Source organism: Oncorhynchus keta, chromosome 19, assembly GCF_023373465.1.
Source record: "Oncorhynchus keta strain PuntledgeMale-10-30-2019 chromosome 19, Oket_V2, whole genome shotgun sequence".
Taxonomy (NCBI): Eukaryota; Metazoa; Chordata; class Actinopteri; order Salmoniformes; family Salmonidae; genus Oncorhynchus; species Oncorhynchus keta.
The window spans coordinates 58,168,345-58,186,455 of NC_068439.1; the positions used below are offsets into that span (position 1 = coordinate 58,168,345).

The 18,111-nt window shown below is 45.6% G+C and overlaps 1 protein-coding gene across 8 annotated transcripts in view; it reads right to left on the minus strand.

Annotated features, from left to right (window-relative positions):
* The window catches only part of LOC118398547 (nesprin-2), a 184,486-nt gene that overhangs the window by 135,720 nt on the left and 30,655 nt on the right, over nt 1–18,111 (minus strand). For all 8 annotated transcript variants that reach the window (XM_052470857.1, XM_052470860.1, XM_052470856.1 and 5 more), the window contains 10 exons: nt 17,102–17,272; nt 14,929–16,776; nt 10,713–10,898; nt 9,481–9,636; nt 8,601–8,830; nt 6,346–8,410; nt 5,403–5,737; nt 4,301–4,445; nt 3,711–3,911; nt 1,463–1,722 (listed from right to left, as the gene is read on the minus strand). In XM_052470857.1, coding sequence (XP_052326817.1) covers nt 1,463–1,722; nt 3,711–3,911; nt 4,301–4,445; nt 5,403–5,737; nt 6,346–8,410; nt 8,601–8,830; nt 9,481–9,636; nt 10,713–10,898; nt 14,929–16,776; nt 17,102–17,272 — 5,597 coding nt within the window. The remainder of the gene's footprint in view (nt 1–1,462; nt 1,723–3,710; nt 3,912–4,300; nt 4,446–5,402; nt 5,738–6,345; nt 8,411–8,600; nt 8,831–9,480; nt 9,637–10,712; nt 10,899–14,928; nt 16,777–17,101; nt 17,273–18,111) is intronic.

An 18,111-nucleotide genomic window follows, 5' to 3' on the forward strand; every position in this document is an offset into this window, starting at 1 on the left:
GTATATACAACCATTTTAGCTTCACAGACAACATTCCTTTCAGCATGCCCACGGATGAGTTTTGGTAGATTTTGAATTTTGTCGTTGTAGATTTCAGCAGGAAGTCGCCACACTGTGTAAGATGATGTCATTAAGCTCAGCATACCTTTAATAACCCGACAGTCCCCCCGAAATCGGGCATTATAATTAATTAAAAATACATTTATGACTGAATGTATTGATTTCCCACCGTTTTATAAGTCAGAAGACAGAAATCCAGACCTTCCTAGGACCACGTAAAGGTCCTTTGTCGAATAAACTTGTATTTCCCTCTCTCTGGTGGTCGGCTGCATCATCACATCAATTTGTCTCACTTCACTGTGACGTCACGTCAAAGGGGAGGTCCTACGAAAAACATTTATCCAGCTCGACTGCTTCACAGCGCAGACATGGCAAAGCAATTGCTGAATTTGTCTCGAGCAGGCGAATCTAAATAGTAAATAACTTTACATCTCCAGGATAAAGAATGCGACCAACACTCTTCCTTAAACATAAAATAGGCAAAGAAGTAATTTTGTGTGGGCAGTCAAACTTTTTTCTTTACGTCAGAGACAGACCCGTATTCACAGATCAAAAAAATCTAGCCCTTTACATAGCCCTTCCCTTTACATAGCCCTTCACACACTGTTTAAATGGCCCAAATGTTGATTTAGACATTCACAAATTTAACAGATTTTGACTATCACCAATATGTTTGGTAAAGTAAAAGAAGGTGAAATATTATGGGTAGAACTATATATAGGCATATTATAAAGTATAAAAAGGTGATCATATCTTCATATTTGAATATGTTTTAATATACTTGTATTGTGTACTTGATCATTTGGGTTGAAAAGTGCCTTTATCTCAGACATAAATAAACAATTCTAGGTGAAAGCTAAAGGTCATAGCTTTCTATGGGGGATGGGGGGGACAACACACACACACTACTAAATTAATAAAATATTGCCCTCTTGCTAGATTGATGACAACAGCCATAGCAAACCAGTATAAAATGGCTGTCAGCTCAACTGGTTTAAATATTAATATCAAACTACGTGTATGTGCTTAAATGTTTCCAAGAATCATATTGCCACTCATGGTGTGTAACAGTACATCTACTGTCAACATTTGTCAATAAACAGTGTTAATAAGCAGTGTCAATGTGATTGTTTGCACACCTTTGACAAAGGCTCCAGGGTTCTTGTGCTGACATGTAATGTTTATGTAAAAAGTAAAAAAAATTAAGCTTTTTCTGCATTGTGATTTTTTGTTCCTGAGGTGTGTGTGCGTGTATGCAAGGATGTGTGCCATGTGAACTGTGTGGGTGAGTTTGGGAAGACAAGAGAGAGAAAGAGAGCGATAGAGAGAAAGTGAGGGAAATGGAAAGGGCACCTAATTTCAGAGTATTTGTCTTTCAAAGATTGTACTGTATCATCCTTACCTCCTAAAGCGCTCCTGCATGTCCCTCAACCGTTGGCAGACTGGGACAGGGCTAGCTGCCTCCTGGGGGCTGGACACACCCAGGATCTGGGAGAGCCGGAGCTCCAGGGAGGCCAGGATTCGCTGCTCCCGCTCTATTCCAGCCTGGTGCTGCTCCATCTGCTCTAACAGAACCATCGGGGCCCCCTGACCGGAGCATACTGCAGTGGGGTCCGACAGCTCACCCTGCAGCTTGTCCAGAGCACTGCTGCATCGAGCCATCTGTGACACCCAAAGGACACACAACCACAAACACATACAGTGCCTTCGGAAAATATTCAGACCCCTTGAATTTTTCCACATTTTGTTACATTACAGCCGTATTCTAAAATTGTTACTTCAACCTACATACAAGACTCCATAAAGACAAAGAAAAAACAGTTATTTAGAATTTTTATAAAATTGCATTAAAAATAAAAAATAAAATATCACATTTACATAAATATTCAGGCCCTTTACTCAGTACTTTGTTGAAGCACATTTGGCAGCAATTACAGCCTTGATTCTTCTTGAGTATGACGCTACAAGATTGGCACACCTTATTTGGGGAGTTTCTCCCATTCTTCTCTGTAGATCCTCTCAAATTCTGTCAAGTTGGATGGGGAGCGTCGCTGCAGAGTTATTTTCAGGTCTCTCCAGAGATGTTAGATCGGGTTCAAGTCCGGGCTCTGGCTGGGCCCCTCAAGGACATTCAGAGGCTTGTCCCGAAACTACTCCTGCGTTGTCTTGGATGTGTGCTTAGGGTCGTTGTCCTGTTGGAAGTTGAACCTTTGCCCCAGTCGGAGAACCTGAGCGTACTTTGCTCCGTTCATCTTTGCCTCGATCCTGACTAGTCTCCCAGTCCCTGCAGCTGAAAAACCTCACAGCATGATGCTGCCACCACCATGATTCACTGTAGGGATGGTGCCAGGTTTCCTCCAGACATGACATTTGGCATTCAGGCCAAAGAGTTAAATCTTGGTTTCATCAGACCAGAGAATCTTGTTTCTCATGGTCTGAGAGTCTTTCGCAGCCTTTTGGAAAACTCCAAGTGGGCTGTCAAGGACACTCCAAGTGGGCTGTCTGGCCACTCTGCCATAAAGGCCTGATTGGTGGAGTGCTGCAGAGATGGTGGTCCTTCTGGAAGGTTCTCCCATCTCCATAGAGGAATTCTAGAGCTCTGTCAGAGTGACCATCAGGTTCTTGGTCACCTCCCTGAACAAGGCCCTTCTCCCCCGACTACTCAGTTTGGCCGGGCAGCCAGCTCTAGGAAGAGTCTTGGCTTTTCCAAACTTATTCCATTTAAGAATGATGGAGGCCACTGTGTTCATTGGAACCTTCAATGCTGTAGAAATGTTTTGGTACCCTTCCCCAGATCTGTGCCTCGACACAATCCTGTCTCTGCACTCTACGGATAATTCCTTCGACTTCATGGCTTGGTTTTTGCTCTGACATGCATTGTCAACTGAAGGACCTTATATAGACAGGTGTGTGACTTTACAAATCAGGTACAATCAATTGAATTTACCACAGATAGACTCCAATCCAGTTGTAGAAATATCTCAAGGATGATCAATGGAAACAGGATGCACCTAAGCTCAATTCTCATAGAAAAGGGTCTGAATTCTTATGTTAATAAGGTATTTCTGTTTTTCATTTTGAATCAATTTGCAAACATTTCTAAAAACCTGTTTTGCTTTGTCATTATGGGGTATTGTGTGTAGATTGCTAATGATTTTTATTTATTTAATACATTTTCGAAAAAGGCTGTAACATAACAAAATGTGGAAAAAGTCAAGGGGTCTGAAAAATTTCCGAAGACACTGTATATTTACACATGGGTGTACAATACTACTACACATACTTCCGTACAAAAACAAACAAGGTATTTCCAAAGCCCTACACTTTGTGGATCAACAATGTATTATGAATATATCATTTGCTTATACAAAAAACAGTTTTGAGCCATGTGCTGTTATGATGGTAAGAATGATCACCTTTATAATACACGTGTGTATACTTGTATACTACATATGCTACTCATGCGCCAGGTCTACTAAAAGGCTTCTATTTAATGGAGTGGTCATCCGGGTGAATCATGTAGTGCAGCAAAGAAAGGTGATGGCATCGCCCAAAAATGTATGTATTTTTATGTAATATACCATATACTATATTACATTATGACCATTAAAGGAGCAGTTCACTGAAGATAGTTCAGTCACATGACTCACGCTCTTGGTGATGTCCCTCCACTCCGCCCCTCTCTGCTCCAAGCGTGACCGGAGGAGGCTGATGCCGCACCGCAGTGCCGCCCAGCGCCTCCAGAGGGCACCCTGTGCCCCCTCGGAGCCCACACAGCACCCCCACAGTGGGCACACCACCCTCAGCTCCTCCAGCTTGCCAGCTATAGACAGCACCTCCTCCGACAGGGTCTTCACATGAAGAGATGAATCAATCAAATGTATTGTATACAGAATATATCCCTTTCTTTTACAACATGTGTCACAAAGTGCTTTGTAGTGCAGCAAAGCTGTGGTGTGGCAGAGCAGTGGTGTAGTGGCAACACACATGTAGCTCACTGCCAGATACTGGGGTTAAATCCTCCCCTCTACCTTTTTCCCAGTCTCCACCTCAGTATCCCCTTGATATCTAAACTGTCTAAATGAAGCTTGAATAGCATGCTTTTAAAAAAAAAACAAGTGCTTTACAGTAACCTGGACTGTACACCCGAAACGTAAGCAGGAGAACAGAGGCAAGGAAAAATTCCCCCTCGTAGGAACAAACTCTGAGAAGAACCACCGATGCACAGCACTTAACACACCTTGGCTCTATCCTGTTGGTCAGCACAGTTGGCGTAGGATGTCACTTCCTGGGTGGCACAATCGGAGAGCCTTGATTCGTTTTTCTTCAGGATATGCCATACGTCCTCATGACACTTCTTGTGGCGGCTTTGTCTGTCTGCACACCTATGGAATAGATACAAAACAAACACGGTAACTGAAAATTGCCTGGTTATAATGTTGTTTACATTTTCATGTTTTTTAAGCAATTGTGAAGCTAAAGGGTCATTTGTACTCTGGGTGGACAATTCGGATTTGGTTTGATTCTACTGTACTCTTTTACATGCACATAAATCAACATGTCTGTTTTACATCAATGTAAATATGCCAGTGTTCGAAGCTAATTTACATACAAAGTTCCCGGATCTGTAACTCTCTAATCTTATTTGATTCAATGCAACATAAAATTCATAGACATGAGCTGCATTCTCATCCAGGCATTCATTTAGTTCTCATCAAACAAGGGGGAACAGAGGGAAAAGTAACAAGTCACTAAAATTATATTTATTAGACTGCTGAACCTATTTGTCTCAATTACACCAACATTCCATTCCAGCAGAGACTAGAGACATGGTTCTCGGAGTGCTAAACTCTGGTCAACGTGCAGTGTACGAATTCTAACTATTCTGTTGCCATCCGCTCAGAAACCCGCTCAGCAACCTGCCTAATTTAGTTGATTACCCCTGATATAAGTGGTCCCAGCGCTGTTCAATGTGTAAGTTGATGTTTTCTAAACTGTAATGCTTTGTGTTTTTTGTTGTAAATGTGTCTGCAACTTTGGGTGCTGCTATTTTGGCCAGGTCTCTCTTGTAAAATAGATTATTCATCTCAATGAGACTAACCTGGTAAATAAATAAATACATCAGTGGCACACAGCATCTCACATTCCCCCCAAAATGTAATGGCTTAAGAAAGGTTGACAATGTATGCCGATTTGGTGACCAATGTTCAGCATCTAATGTTCATCAAGCTTCTTTGTACGATAACATTTAGTGTTAATGTGTTTTTAGAATGTGACCAAAACAGTAAGGACCAAAAGCCATGTGTAACCTTTGGTGAATGAGTGTGTAACCTTTGGCCTACCTCTGCAAGGCCTCTGTCCTGAGCTCAACCTGGGCCTCGAGTGTGGCCCTCTCCACCAAAAGGTGGCTCAGGACCTGGATGTGGAGCTGTTCGCTCTGGGGGAAAGAGAGACAGGCCTGCTGGGGTGCCAGCTCCAGGAGATGGCTGATTTGCGCCTGGAGGCTCTCCCACAGGGAGGCTTGGGGCTCTTGGGTGTGCCATTGCTCCTCTGTGCAGTCCACAAATCCGCCTGGAGGTGCCAGGAACATGGCCTCGGCTTCGAGGAGGAAGGTTACCACTCCTTGGGCAGCCCAGTGGTAATCCTTCAGGGCTTCCCGAGCATGGGACAAATTCTCCTACAGGACATATACAAGATTATTATGAATTCAGGCAAGAATTTCATTTGAAGTCTACCACAATACAATACAACCTGTGTGGTTGAATCTTATTACACAAACAACATTAAAGTCAGTTCCAATAGAAGTTAAGGAAAATGTTTGAGGGATAAATTGTTGTAATACACCAATTCAGTTTATTGTCTCGTCTGGGCACCGTTCACTCTCTATGGTACAGGGGAGATAGCATTTCAAAAGTGAAACATTGTTTCCATGGCCGGACAGGCAGACAGCAAGGCTTATATTAAACCCCACTGTTAGAAACGAAATAGTACTCTAGAAGCAAGGGGAAATAATGTATGAGTTGAGATGAATTCAAGCAATGATTTGAACAGCAACATGAACATGATGATATTCTTATGGAGGTGCAGTGATAATTCAGATGGAACTGTTAGCAGGCTTGGAACGCTGCTTGTCCAATAAGCATCTAGGATGCAAACAATCCGTTTGATAGTGTTTATCACGTCAACCAACTCAAATTTCATGCATATTTTATGAAATGTAATACACACCGTAGCTGAAATTGCGAATTTATAACAATTGTAATGTAATGAGCCCACTGAACTTACCATATATGCGTGGCACTTCTGCACAATGTCATTCCTCAGGGTGTGCAGCTCCCCACACTGGCTCATCTCCACTTGCTCTCTCTGCCTCAAAGCTTCCAACACCCGCATGACAGACTCTACGTTCCTCCAGATTACCCAGCACCTCCGCAGCGCTATGTTGACGGCCCTCACATCTGGCTTCACCGGGTCAAATTCCGTCAGCTCCTGCCTGACCTGTTGAAGAAGGTCCATCATGGCAGGAAGCTCAGTGCAGAATTTGAGACCCTCCAGAAGCTTTCCCTCTAGGTTTTTGACATCGTCAGTGATGGCAAGCTCCCAGGAGGCTAGGTTTTCAACAGTTCGCCGGATCCTCTGCCTCTCCGACAGGAGCAACATTCTATCCGATAGGTGCAGGTCTTGGGCGATGGCCTCAAGCTGGTCGGAAGCATCCTGGCACTGGGTCTTCACCAGCGGAAGTTCCACCAGAAGAGCCTGGCAAAGACTGAACCTTTCCCCCACGCTGACTCTCTTGTCTTTGGAGCACTGAGCACGCTCCTTTGCCACCTCCCTGGAGTCTTCCATGCGCTGCCGGTAGGTCAGGTACTTCTCGTGTTCCAGGGCGTGGTGGTGGAGAGTTTTCACCTTCTCCTGCAGTTCGCCAATGGTACGCAAGAGGGCACTTTTCTGGTCCTCTTGGCAGTACTGGAGTTCCTGGATCTGACATTGGTGCTCCAGGAGCATGTGCGTCAAGGGCTCTATGGCAGATAGGGAGTCCTTTGTCACTGGGAACCTCTGCCTCTCCAGGTCGGCCCATATCTGTTGCACGCTCACCTGGACAGCCGCCAGTTCCTCGGCCGAAGAAGTCCGGGTGTGAAGCAGTTCCTCCAACTCCCATTGAGCTGCTTTCTCGTGGGCCACCATTCTGTCCACCTCGGTCCGGAGGCCTGTAAGCCTGTTGACAAGAAAGTGGCTCTCTGCTGGACTCAACCCCGAAGAGACCTCCATGCAGATCTCCAAAAGGGCATCCGTGACAGCCAGCTGTCTTTCTGCTTCCTTGATGGCACCCATGTGAAACTGCAGCTTGCTTTCCAGATCTGGGATGGTGTCTTTGGACACATTCTCTACATCTGTGGTGACCTCTCTCTCATGGTGTGCCACTGCTAGCCAGGTGTTCACTTTTGAGATCTGGACCAGCATCTTCTCTCTTTCCTCCAAAACAGCCTCCATTTCCTTCAGAATACGAGCAGAGTTATCTGAGACTGTTTCGTAGAGGTCCTTCAAGGTCTTCATTGATGACAGCACTTTGTCAATTTCCCCCTCATCCGACATCAGTTCTTTCAGGTCCTCAACTTTGTAGTGCACCCTGGAACGCCTTGCCAAAATCTCAGATTGAAGCTTCCTCATGCTGGCAATTTGGAGACGAGCCTCTTCAGGGAAGAGGGCTACATTTTCACCTGCTGAGATGTGGTTTTCCGCCTGCTTGGCCCAGATAATCAAGTCCTGCATTTGCTTAATGATTTTAGCCAAGGAGGGTTTTGCTATAGAGTATGACTGAGCAGAGAGCAACCTCTGAGTGGAGGTAAGTAAGGAGCTCAAGCTCTGAAGAGTACACTCCACATCCTCCTTCTCCTTCTGCCCAAGAGAAAATTGGGTAAAATCCTCTGATAGCCCAAGCAGGTGTAGGTACTGCTGGTTGAAGGCTTTCAAGTCAGCAGTAATAAAGGTCAGCTCTAAAGCTTTGTGAGTGTCATGCTGCAATTGAGAGGACTGTAAGAGGGTGATGGACTTCTGAAGAGTCTCAAGCTTGCAATGCAGCTGCTCAGCCTTTTGTAGAAGGATAGAGGACTGAGAAGAACCAATTGAGGCATACCTCAGGCCTCTATTCCCGGTCCCCTCCAAAAGCCTCCACTCCTCCTGCAGATCCCCTAGCTGAGCGAGGAGTGCCCCTGACCCCTCGACTTCACTCAGGTGGGCAGACACCTGGAAACACACCTCGAGCAGCTCCCCCATCATGCCCTTCTGCTGTTCAATGTTACATAACAGAGTATGTAGTTTTTCAGCCTGAAGCGCACTGCTTCGGGTGTCCCTGTTAGATCCCCAGGAATAGACAAAGAGTGAATAAGTGTTAGTGCATATCTTGGTCAAATACAAAACTTCTGATCAATGATATTCTAAATCAACTGTACACTTTAAAGGAACACAGAGGCCTAAAGATGCATAAATACAATATTATGCACAAGAATAGTAGCCCGGACAATGCAAGTGCATGGACTCACAATTGTAGCTCATCCATATCGCTTGTCCATCTCTCCAGAATGCTCCGGATGGCCTGAGTCTGCCTGTGGTACTGTGTGACCAGGTGGAGCTGAGCCTCTTTGACCTGAACTGTGGCCGAGGCATCCAACAGGGCTGCACTCCATCGCCCCTCCAGATTTGTTGCGTCCTCTGGGTCACTGACCACATGGTTTATCGCAGCCACCTGCTCAAGCACGTAGCGTCTGCAGTCCTGAAAAAAAGGGGATCACGGGGACACACTCAGTCTGGTATCCAGGGGGCTGGGACCCATAAAAAATACAATCTGTTAAAAAAAGAAGCAATTTTTTACAGTATTGAAATCACAGAGGGAAGACAGGCAGGTGTAAGAAACGGTATGAATGGTTAGAGTGGGGATTGAACCCTGATCTTCAGTAAGGAGAGCATGTGTGTGTAGCTGAGGGGGGTTCCACTAGACCATGGACTCGGCACATAGCATGTGTATTTATCAAACACTCTACACTTACACAAAAGCCAAGAAGGGTGATAATGTACTTGAAAAGTTAGACATAGCAAATCAAAGTTAGAATTAGCTTCCTCTCCTTGTCTCATTATACATTCTCGTTGACATTGATATGAAAGAACTGTAAAGGTTAAATAAATGAGAGGATTGTTGAAGTATCATTATAAAGGAAATGTCTTCAGTGGAATCCCAAATAAAGCTTTCCTTCTGTAAAAGCATTTAACACAGTGATATCAGTTCGGGGTGTGAAGCCCATTAAATGACAGTTTTGTCCTCTGTTTGTATATATGATGGCCAATCTGACACTTGTAAATGTGTATTTTCAAATGTCTACGTTTTTGAAAGGGAAAATTGTTCATTAAAAAAGAACAGTCTCCCACCTCGGCCTCCGCCAGTTGCCGGGCCATGTTGGCAAGGTTGAGCTGGGCTGGCTGGTAGCGGCATCCTAGAACCCTGAGGACAGTGCGCCCTATTTGGATCTCTGGCTTTCTGGGCGAAGGCTGCAGGTACCAAGCCGCATCCATCCACTGGCCTCCCTTCAACACAACAGCACAGAGTAAATACAGTAATGGGTTCATGTTCATGGACCAAACAGAAGAAAACAGACTGAAACAGGGAAGGACAATCTTGATTTGTTTAATAAGAAATGCACATTTTCCACTGCAAAACTTTTGAAGGCATTTTTTGCTGCATGTCCTAATGAACACAACCCTGGTGTGTACAACCAGACCTGGGTTGGATGTCAAATACTTGAGCTATACTCAATTCAGTTTACCTGGTACAATGGAAACAATGGAATAATCCCAAAAGTGAAAATACCAAGCTCCAAGTATTTGACACACATATTTGACCCAGGTCTGGTATGGGACGGGTGTGGTGCTGGGGGGACATAATCGTTTGCTGATTCTAAAGCGAGATGTTCCGTTACTGAGAAATCACCATGGCTGCACAGGAAATATCATTGGCTCCTTCCTGTAAAGCTTCCTGCCACAAGCATCTTGGGAATGGAGTAGTATGAAGTTTCCCCTAGACGCTGATCTTGGGTCAGTTTAGCATTTTTTCCACTAATGGTTAAGATTAGGATTAGGAAACTTCACCCCAAAAGCCTTGGGAATACAGCATCATCAAGGCCCATGCCACATGTTTGTTTATCTGTTCACTGATCCATGCAGTTGACTGAACTGCAATTATTGTGTGGATAGAGCCACAACTTATTTTATCTGTGGTTGAGAAAATGTTGAAATATCATTTTAGCTATTTTTATGTCTCATATTGATACGCACATAAGATACTAACTAAATTGTAGATGTTTTTATTGCTTGTATTCTTAAAGAGGTTTTCTCAGGTTCCTATTTTGAATGTCATTATCCTCTTGAAAAACAAGTTGGGTTCCTTGGAAACAAATTCCTGCAATGCACAGTAAACCATATCCCATGTTGACGCCACCTTACCTTCCCTAAGCTCTAATAGCCTACTGTCTCAGTTCACACACTGTTGGCTTGGCTGAGTATTGCTGTTGAGAATTACTGATTGTGGTCGGGTGAGTATTATTGTTATGAACACAAGTTCGAATCTCATGGTCGGCCGTGCAATGAAACTCTCGAACACTCACCGTGATGATGTCCTTCCTCTCCACCAACCCTTGGACCTTAGAGAGGATGCCTTGCATAGTGGACCTGTGGCACGGGACCTCCGGGCACACTGCTCCCCCAACTCTCTCCTCCTTCGCCATGGCATCGGATAGCAGCCCCCCAGTCTGAACCGAGGTCCTCCTCTTGACTTCACTCCCCCCCTGCATCTGTGGGAACATGACGGCAATGGGACGGTGGATTCTCCTGCTCTCCTGTCGGGTATTTCTGACAACAACTCTGTTCCTCTCTGCCCCACCGAGTCAGCGCATCTATTAGAGCAGGAATGTGACTGAGTAAGGAGCTAGGCCTTGCCCCGAGGGAAACCAGGGCTCTGTTCCAATAGTTTAACACCGCGTCTCTCTTTACTTCCTTTCTTGAAGGAATCGCGTATCTGACAACACAATTGGTGAAAAATATTTGGTGTAGACTCCAGCTAATCCTGTTAGATCAGTGTCATTGGGCTTAGCACGGGGGAAACATGATACAGCAGGAACTAGTCAGGGAGTAGGAGTGTGGTTGATATATCGAGAGCTACAGGGCTAGCGTGAGGTGAAGTCATCACTGAGTGGTGTAAATAACTTATTCCTCACAAAGTGAAGTGCTAGGCTATGCTTAAAGGGAGTGGTCAAACCGACAGGTGACAGCGCAAGCTGATACTTGCATAAAATCTCTCTCTCTCAACATTTCAAAACAACAGTAGAGCAGGAACACTATTAAGCAGTAATATAGGGGAGGATGTGCTTTATATTGCAGGTTATAGGTACTAAGGTTATCCCACCCAGGGTAGCGTATTCATAAAGTGACAGAGTAGGAGTGCAGGGACCATATTCCTCAGATTAGGAGTGCAGGGGCCATATTCCTCTGTTTAGGAGTACTTATCTAGGACCCACTTTAGCCTTTTAGATCAAAATAAATATGATTATGTCCACAGGAGGGACCTGGTGTTAGCTCAGCACTCTTTATAAACACAAGCCCAGGGCTCCAGGTAAAGCAACCAATGATGTATCACCACTATACTGCCCTACACTCTGAGTCAGCAGGGCTCTTGACTTGGATACACATTAAAGCCCCAATCTGTGATATTTGCAGCCATTTCTGATCATTTAGATTAATGACATATACCATTTATTTTCACAAGTAATATCACTTAGAAATGCCTCATGAGCTTAGTTCAACGCTCTAACTATAAGGAGTTTTTTTTACTGCACTGCTTGAAAGTAATATCTTTGCAAACAAACAATGTAAAGCCTTAAAATATGTTTAAAACTATTTCATGGAGGATCGGTCCTTGCATCTATAGCTCCATCTATGATTTTGAGAGTGGTTACATTTCTAAAGGCCCATCCTTCTGCATTATAGCTAGCAAACCAAGTGCCGGTGTTGTTGTTGTGTTGTTTTTCAAATTAAGGATAGCAGCTTTAACAGCGGACTAATGGCAGCATTGCGGGTCCCTGATTATACATTTATTTTAATCTTTGTGGACTTCGAACAAGCATTGAGGTAGATGGATCAACATAAAGTCTAGATTTACTTAAAATTGTCAGAAGCTCGAAATTCAGCTTCTGTAATGAAAGCATATTTACAACACAAACATTTTAGGTAGAAAACTACTTAATTCGATTTTCTGTTATGCTACATGTAAAATAAAAGCATGAAAAGCTGTATTGTCACATCTATTCCTGCTCCCCCACTCTGGCTCTAGACATCGCAGGTCTACTAACCATTGGTCCTGGCAACCCATGTTGTGCGCACCTGGCAACCATCACTGCGCACAACTGCTCCCCACCATTAAGCACACCTGGACTTCATCACCACCCTGATTACTCTCCCTTCATAAAGCCCTTAGTAAGCCTTAGTCATAAGGCAGTATTGGTTTTGGGTATGTTCAGCACGCGTCTCATGTTTTGTATTACCATGATGATGATGATGATGATTATTATTAAACTTGCCTTCTGCACCTGACTTCCTGCGTATAAGTCACAGAATACTGCCGCAGTAGAAAATAAGGACATCTCCCAGACAGTCGACGAACAAGGACACCTAATTCCCAAATGCCACGATCAGCTGACGCAACTGGGTGCGGCTATGGATAAGGTCCTCCAAGTCCTCCACCGTCTCGACACCACCCGAGAGGATTCACCTCCAACTAGCGGAGGGCCTCCTACCACTAGCCATCCCAGAAAGCCAGTCCCCTAGCCTACCCAGCAGTCCGCCCAGGTCAGCGATGCCCAACTGTCCCTCCCTGACAAATATGACGGAACTCGATCCAAATGCAGTGGCTTCCTACTCCAGTGCTCCCTCTATTTCGCCCCTCAGATGGGAGCCTCCACCACCGAGTGGGCTACGGCCTTCTGGGAGAGAGGAGAGGAGGGGTTCATGGCTCTGTTCAGGGCAGTCTTCAACCATCCACCAGAGGGCAGAGAGGGAGGTGAGTGACTTCTCCAACTGTGGCAGGGTGCCCAGACAGCTGCGGAATACGCCCTCACCTTTCGGACCATGGCAGCCTCCAACAAAGAAGAATGCGAGAGGAGGTTCAGATGGATTTGGCGTGGCGAGACGACAACCTTTCCCTGGTTGCGCTCATGGCCACCCGTCTGGACAACCTTCTTTGGGAACGCCGGAGCGCCCCTCGCACCTTGCTCTACTCTTTTGGCCGTCTTGAGGCAGAGCCTGAACCCATGGAAATAGGGGTCAAACACCTCCCCACAGCAGAGCAACATCGCCAGAGGTAGCTGGGGCTGTGTCCCTATTGTGGCCAGGAGAGGCACCAGCTCCAACGGTGTCCGGTGCTTCTCAACCCGAAGTCCTCTGGGGCTCATGATCATCTGGCTCCCAGGGTAGGCGTGAGTATTCCTTCATTGTTTTCTGCCAAAGCTTTCCTGTGTTCCATTTCACTGGCTGGCTGTCTCTCAGGTGTTGTTTCTACAGCTCTAGTGACGTAGGGCATTTTATTGACTAGGTCCTTGTCTCCTCCCTGAACATCACTGCGTCCCCGTTCTCCTCTCCTATTCTGGTCCAAGCCCTGGATCAACAACCATTAGAATCCAGCACTATCACGCACCCCTCACCCTCACCGTCGGACCCATGCACCAAGAAAGCTTTCCCTTCCTCATCGCTGCTCCTGTACACAAAGTCATTCTCGGCTTTCTGTGGCTCGAAAGTCATGACCTCACCATCTCCTGGTCAATGATGAAAATCACCACTTGGGCACCCGGGTGTCGGAAGACATGCTTTCCCTTAACCTGTGGTTCCTGTCGGTTGAGAGTCCTGTGAGTGCCCTCCTGCCCATCATTCCGTCCTCCCATATTGTTGACCCTGTGTTTTGGAACATAGATGTGGACATCTGCCAGGCTCTGGAGAGGGAACCTGCTACCTGCCCTCCTGAGTGCATCTACGTCCCCACGGAGGCGAGGAATCATCTGTTTACCTGGGTACACACATCCCTCGCCACTGGACACCCAGATATCAATCGCACTATAAAATCCATCTATGCAACGTGAATTCTGGGCATATCCCATCCATAGAAGGAACCCGGGCCCACTCCCCATGCCGGTCCTGGCAGTGACTCCTTAGGAACCTCCCCAGCTCCTGGTTGGTCCTCTCTACTGGCCCTTTAGACTGAGACCGGTACCCGGAAGTGAGGCTGACCGTGACCCCCAACTTCTCCATGTAGGCTCTCCATACCTGGGATGTAAATTGGGGGGCATGGTCGGAGACGGTGTCCTCTGGAAGGCCATACCCTGATTACTCTCCCTTCATATAGCCCTCAGTAAAGCCTCAGTCATCAGGCAGTAGGGGAGTAAATTCCTACTCTGGAAGTGGAGGGGCCACTGTATGATGAGTCAAATTCCTCCAATTTTAATTTGAGCCAAGGTGTGACCTTTAAATGCCACACGAACAGGCTACTCCTGGCCTGACCATTCCAATTCACTCGTAATAACATCACTTATCATTGTTGGATCTTGGGCGAAACAAAGAGCCTTGAAAGGTCAAATCCCCTCAGGGAAAGACAGCCATTAACTACATGTACCCGTGTTTGACTTGAGTGTACAACCCCCTCTCCACCTGAATCTACAGGCTTAAATTTCATCAAATTTAACGTGTAACCTCTGGGCTGTCATACTCTTACTACTCCAAATGCTTTAAAAAAACTTGTCCCTGAGGAGAACATATGTGGGTGAGAGACATTTCCCTTACCTGTTCCTGTGGAGCTGTCCTTTCTGTCCCCTCTCTGGGCTCCATCTCTGTGGCTACATATGCTGGTGAAGGTGCGCATGACAACTGTGTATTGTCTCTTGTGGCATCTGTCTGACTTACATCTGTCTGTGTGAGATCATTCACCTGTAGCATGTCAGTGTCTATGTTTCCAGTGTCTTTGCTCACAGTCTGTCTGTTATCTTTGCTGTCTGCAGTACAGGTGATGTCTGAGGCTCCTGTGTTTACAGCTATTTGGCTGGCTGTCATTTCTGTCTGTCTGGCATCTTTAGTGTCTGTGTCTACGTCATCATCAACACTTCCTGGTTCAGTCTTCTCAGAGTTATCAGTGTGTCTCTGTGACTCGGATTCGGTGTGCGCCAATTCAGCGGACTTAGACTCTGTGAGCCCTGATTCGGGGCCTTTTGATTTCAGACCTTTTGTTTTTGGGCCCTGCGATTGCTCCCACTCTGATTCCGTGTTCTTTGAAGCAGAGGGGCCCTTGGAACTCTTCACTTTGGGGCCCTTGGACGCTGAGTTCCTAAAATCAGCCCTCCTCCGCCCCCTGTGCTTTGACTTGACGCGCCGCCCGCCATCTGTATTCTTGGTGTTCCCAGTGACAGAACTATCAGTCAGTTTTGAAGGAAAGTCACCAGAGCTAAATGTATCTGAGCCATTACCACAAGGAGGTTCCCTGGTTTGAATGTCCTTGGACTGAGACGGAGGTTGCTCCATGTCCAAAACAATTGTAAACACTTTCTTTGTCTCAGTGCAGTCTCTAGACTCTGTGCGTTGTGTTTTGTTATCTGACTGTGATTTGTCTGTGGGTCTTGCATGCGTCTCTAGCTGCTTTCTTTCTGGATGCAGCATGAGATGTGTTGCAGGGTCCGTCTGTGGATCTGTCCCTCGCCCCACACTGCTTTTAATGCCCAATTCAGCTTTGTTCAAGGAAGTGACTTCACGATGTAGAGTCTCAGCTTCCTGAACAAGAACTTTCCCAGCAGGTGCAACAGCTGTGTTCAGGAAAATGGTGGCCACTTTTTGGGGAGGCTCAGTCAAATCTTGTTTGGCCTGGTCACTCTGTTTGACAACAGCAAAAGTGTAAGTGAGTTGAGCGCCTTTATCTGGTACTGAAGACTCTTGACCTCCTCCGACCGATCCAGAGCATACAACCGCAGTGTTTGCATAGTCATGTGACTCAGTAGCCGGAATCTCACTGTCGCCATGTTGAGGCGAGTCTGTATGTACAATATCATTGTTGCCATCGTAACCTGGTCTGCTTTGGAGAGCGTTGGCCATAGACATGCCATCAAGTTGTTGTCGTTCGAGGTCTGTGTCCAGGACGATGGTGAACACTTTGTGCGGAGTCGGAGATGAGGTTCCCTCTTGATCCATTGGTTCTATATGGTGAGGTGTTATCTCTGTTACAGTAGCCCCACATTGGCTAGTGCCCGGGGTCTCTGGCACCACCACAGTGGCGGAGATATCAACGCTGGTGATGGGAGTTTGGGTTAAGGTTTCTCCCATGGGAGAATGTATTTGACTCTCCCCATCCTCCATGCCTGTGACCATTCTCTCTGCTGGCTGGATGCTCCAGTCCTTCAATGAGTCTCTGCCGTATTCTTTGTCCTCTGCTCTTTGTTCAGTGTCGCTCATCACTCTGCTTTCAGCCTGCTCTTTTTCCGGATCTTTTGTTGAGTCAATATTAGCCTGAAGAGGTTTGATCCCTCCTGGAGTCACTTCCTCTACAGGTTGTGACAAAAGGGATGCCTCGCTGCAAGATGGCGCTTTGCCAGGTGTGTTGCTTGGTATCTTATTGTCTCCATCCACCTCTGTGCTCACTAGGGACACCTAAAGATGCATACATTCATTAGAAATGGTTTGAAGATACATATAAGATTCCATAAAGGGATCATATTAACGTTAAAGGGATGTTCCAATCAAAATATAAGTTAACTTTTACACCTGGTTGAAATGCTCCAGTTTCACCTACTGATAGTCATATTTTCTATCATCATAGGGTTTCATACATTCTGAAACTAGGCCTAAAACGCCTTTCAACAAGCCAACTCATATTGCAAAAGTAAGATTTCTGTATTCGATAATTGTGTATTCGTTCAATCTACTTACTTTTTTGAGTTTTGTTGTTTGATTATACATTGATTAGATAGCTCACCTGGGATTGGGCTAGGGCTGTGAGGAGAGCTGCACTGTTGCTAAGGGCCTGTCCAGCCCTTCTCTCGAACTGCTCCACGCGCTCCCTTCCGACACAGTCCAATAGGAAGTCTAGCTGTGACAGCGCCTCACGTAGCGTCCCTTGGAGTTGCTTCCCATTGTTTAGTGTAGCCTGTGAGGGATTATAGGGTTAATCAATCTAATCTTGATGTTTGGGTCAAATTCATCTTACCTTGAGTTGTCTATGCATAGAGAGCATCCACATTACTCTATTGACTTTTGCTACAGGAAGTAACTAGCATGATTTAGCATTGTCCCTTGATTTCCCATTTGTTAACATTTCCCTGATGTTAGCAAAACTGCATGTAACCCCCTAGTTGCTTTTAGCTTTTCTAGCACGGACTGATGTAGTTATTGCGTTGCATGTTGGACATATTTTGGAGACGGACAGTTGTTAGAGAACAGCCCGACATGTGAGGAGAGGGCAACACTGCAAACACTACGTGAGCTAGCAAGATGGCTATTTAATTGTTTTATTGTTTTTAAAAGTTAGTTTAACGGTCTGAGTAAACCAATTTGATCAACTGTTAGTCCCTCATCCCCGACCACCATTAGGACTGCGTTGGATTTGTTCTGGTTCAACTGTCATCAGAAGAAGAATTTTCTTTCCCCCTGCTTGGAGGCTCGACCGTTAGATGCTGTGAGAGACTGAACTCTGGGTGATGCGAGTAGCCACTTGATGTGATCTGAGAGAGATGATCTGTATATACATTACTTTCAGAAACGATTCATACCACTTGACTTATTCCACATTTTGTTGTGATAAAGCCTGAATTCAAAATGGATTAAATATTTTTTAAATTCACCCACCTGCACACAATACCCCATAATGACAAAGTGAAAACATGCTTTTAGAAATGTAGTGAAAATTAAATACAGAAATATCTCATTTACATAAGTATTCACACCCCTGAGTCAATACTTTGTTGAGGCACCTGTGGTGGTGATTAC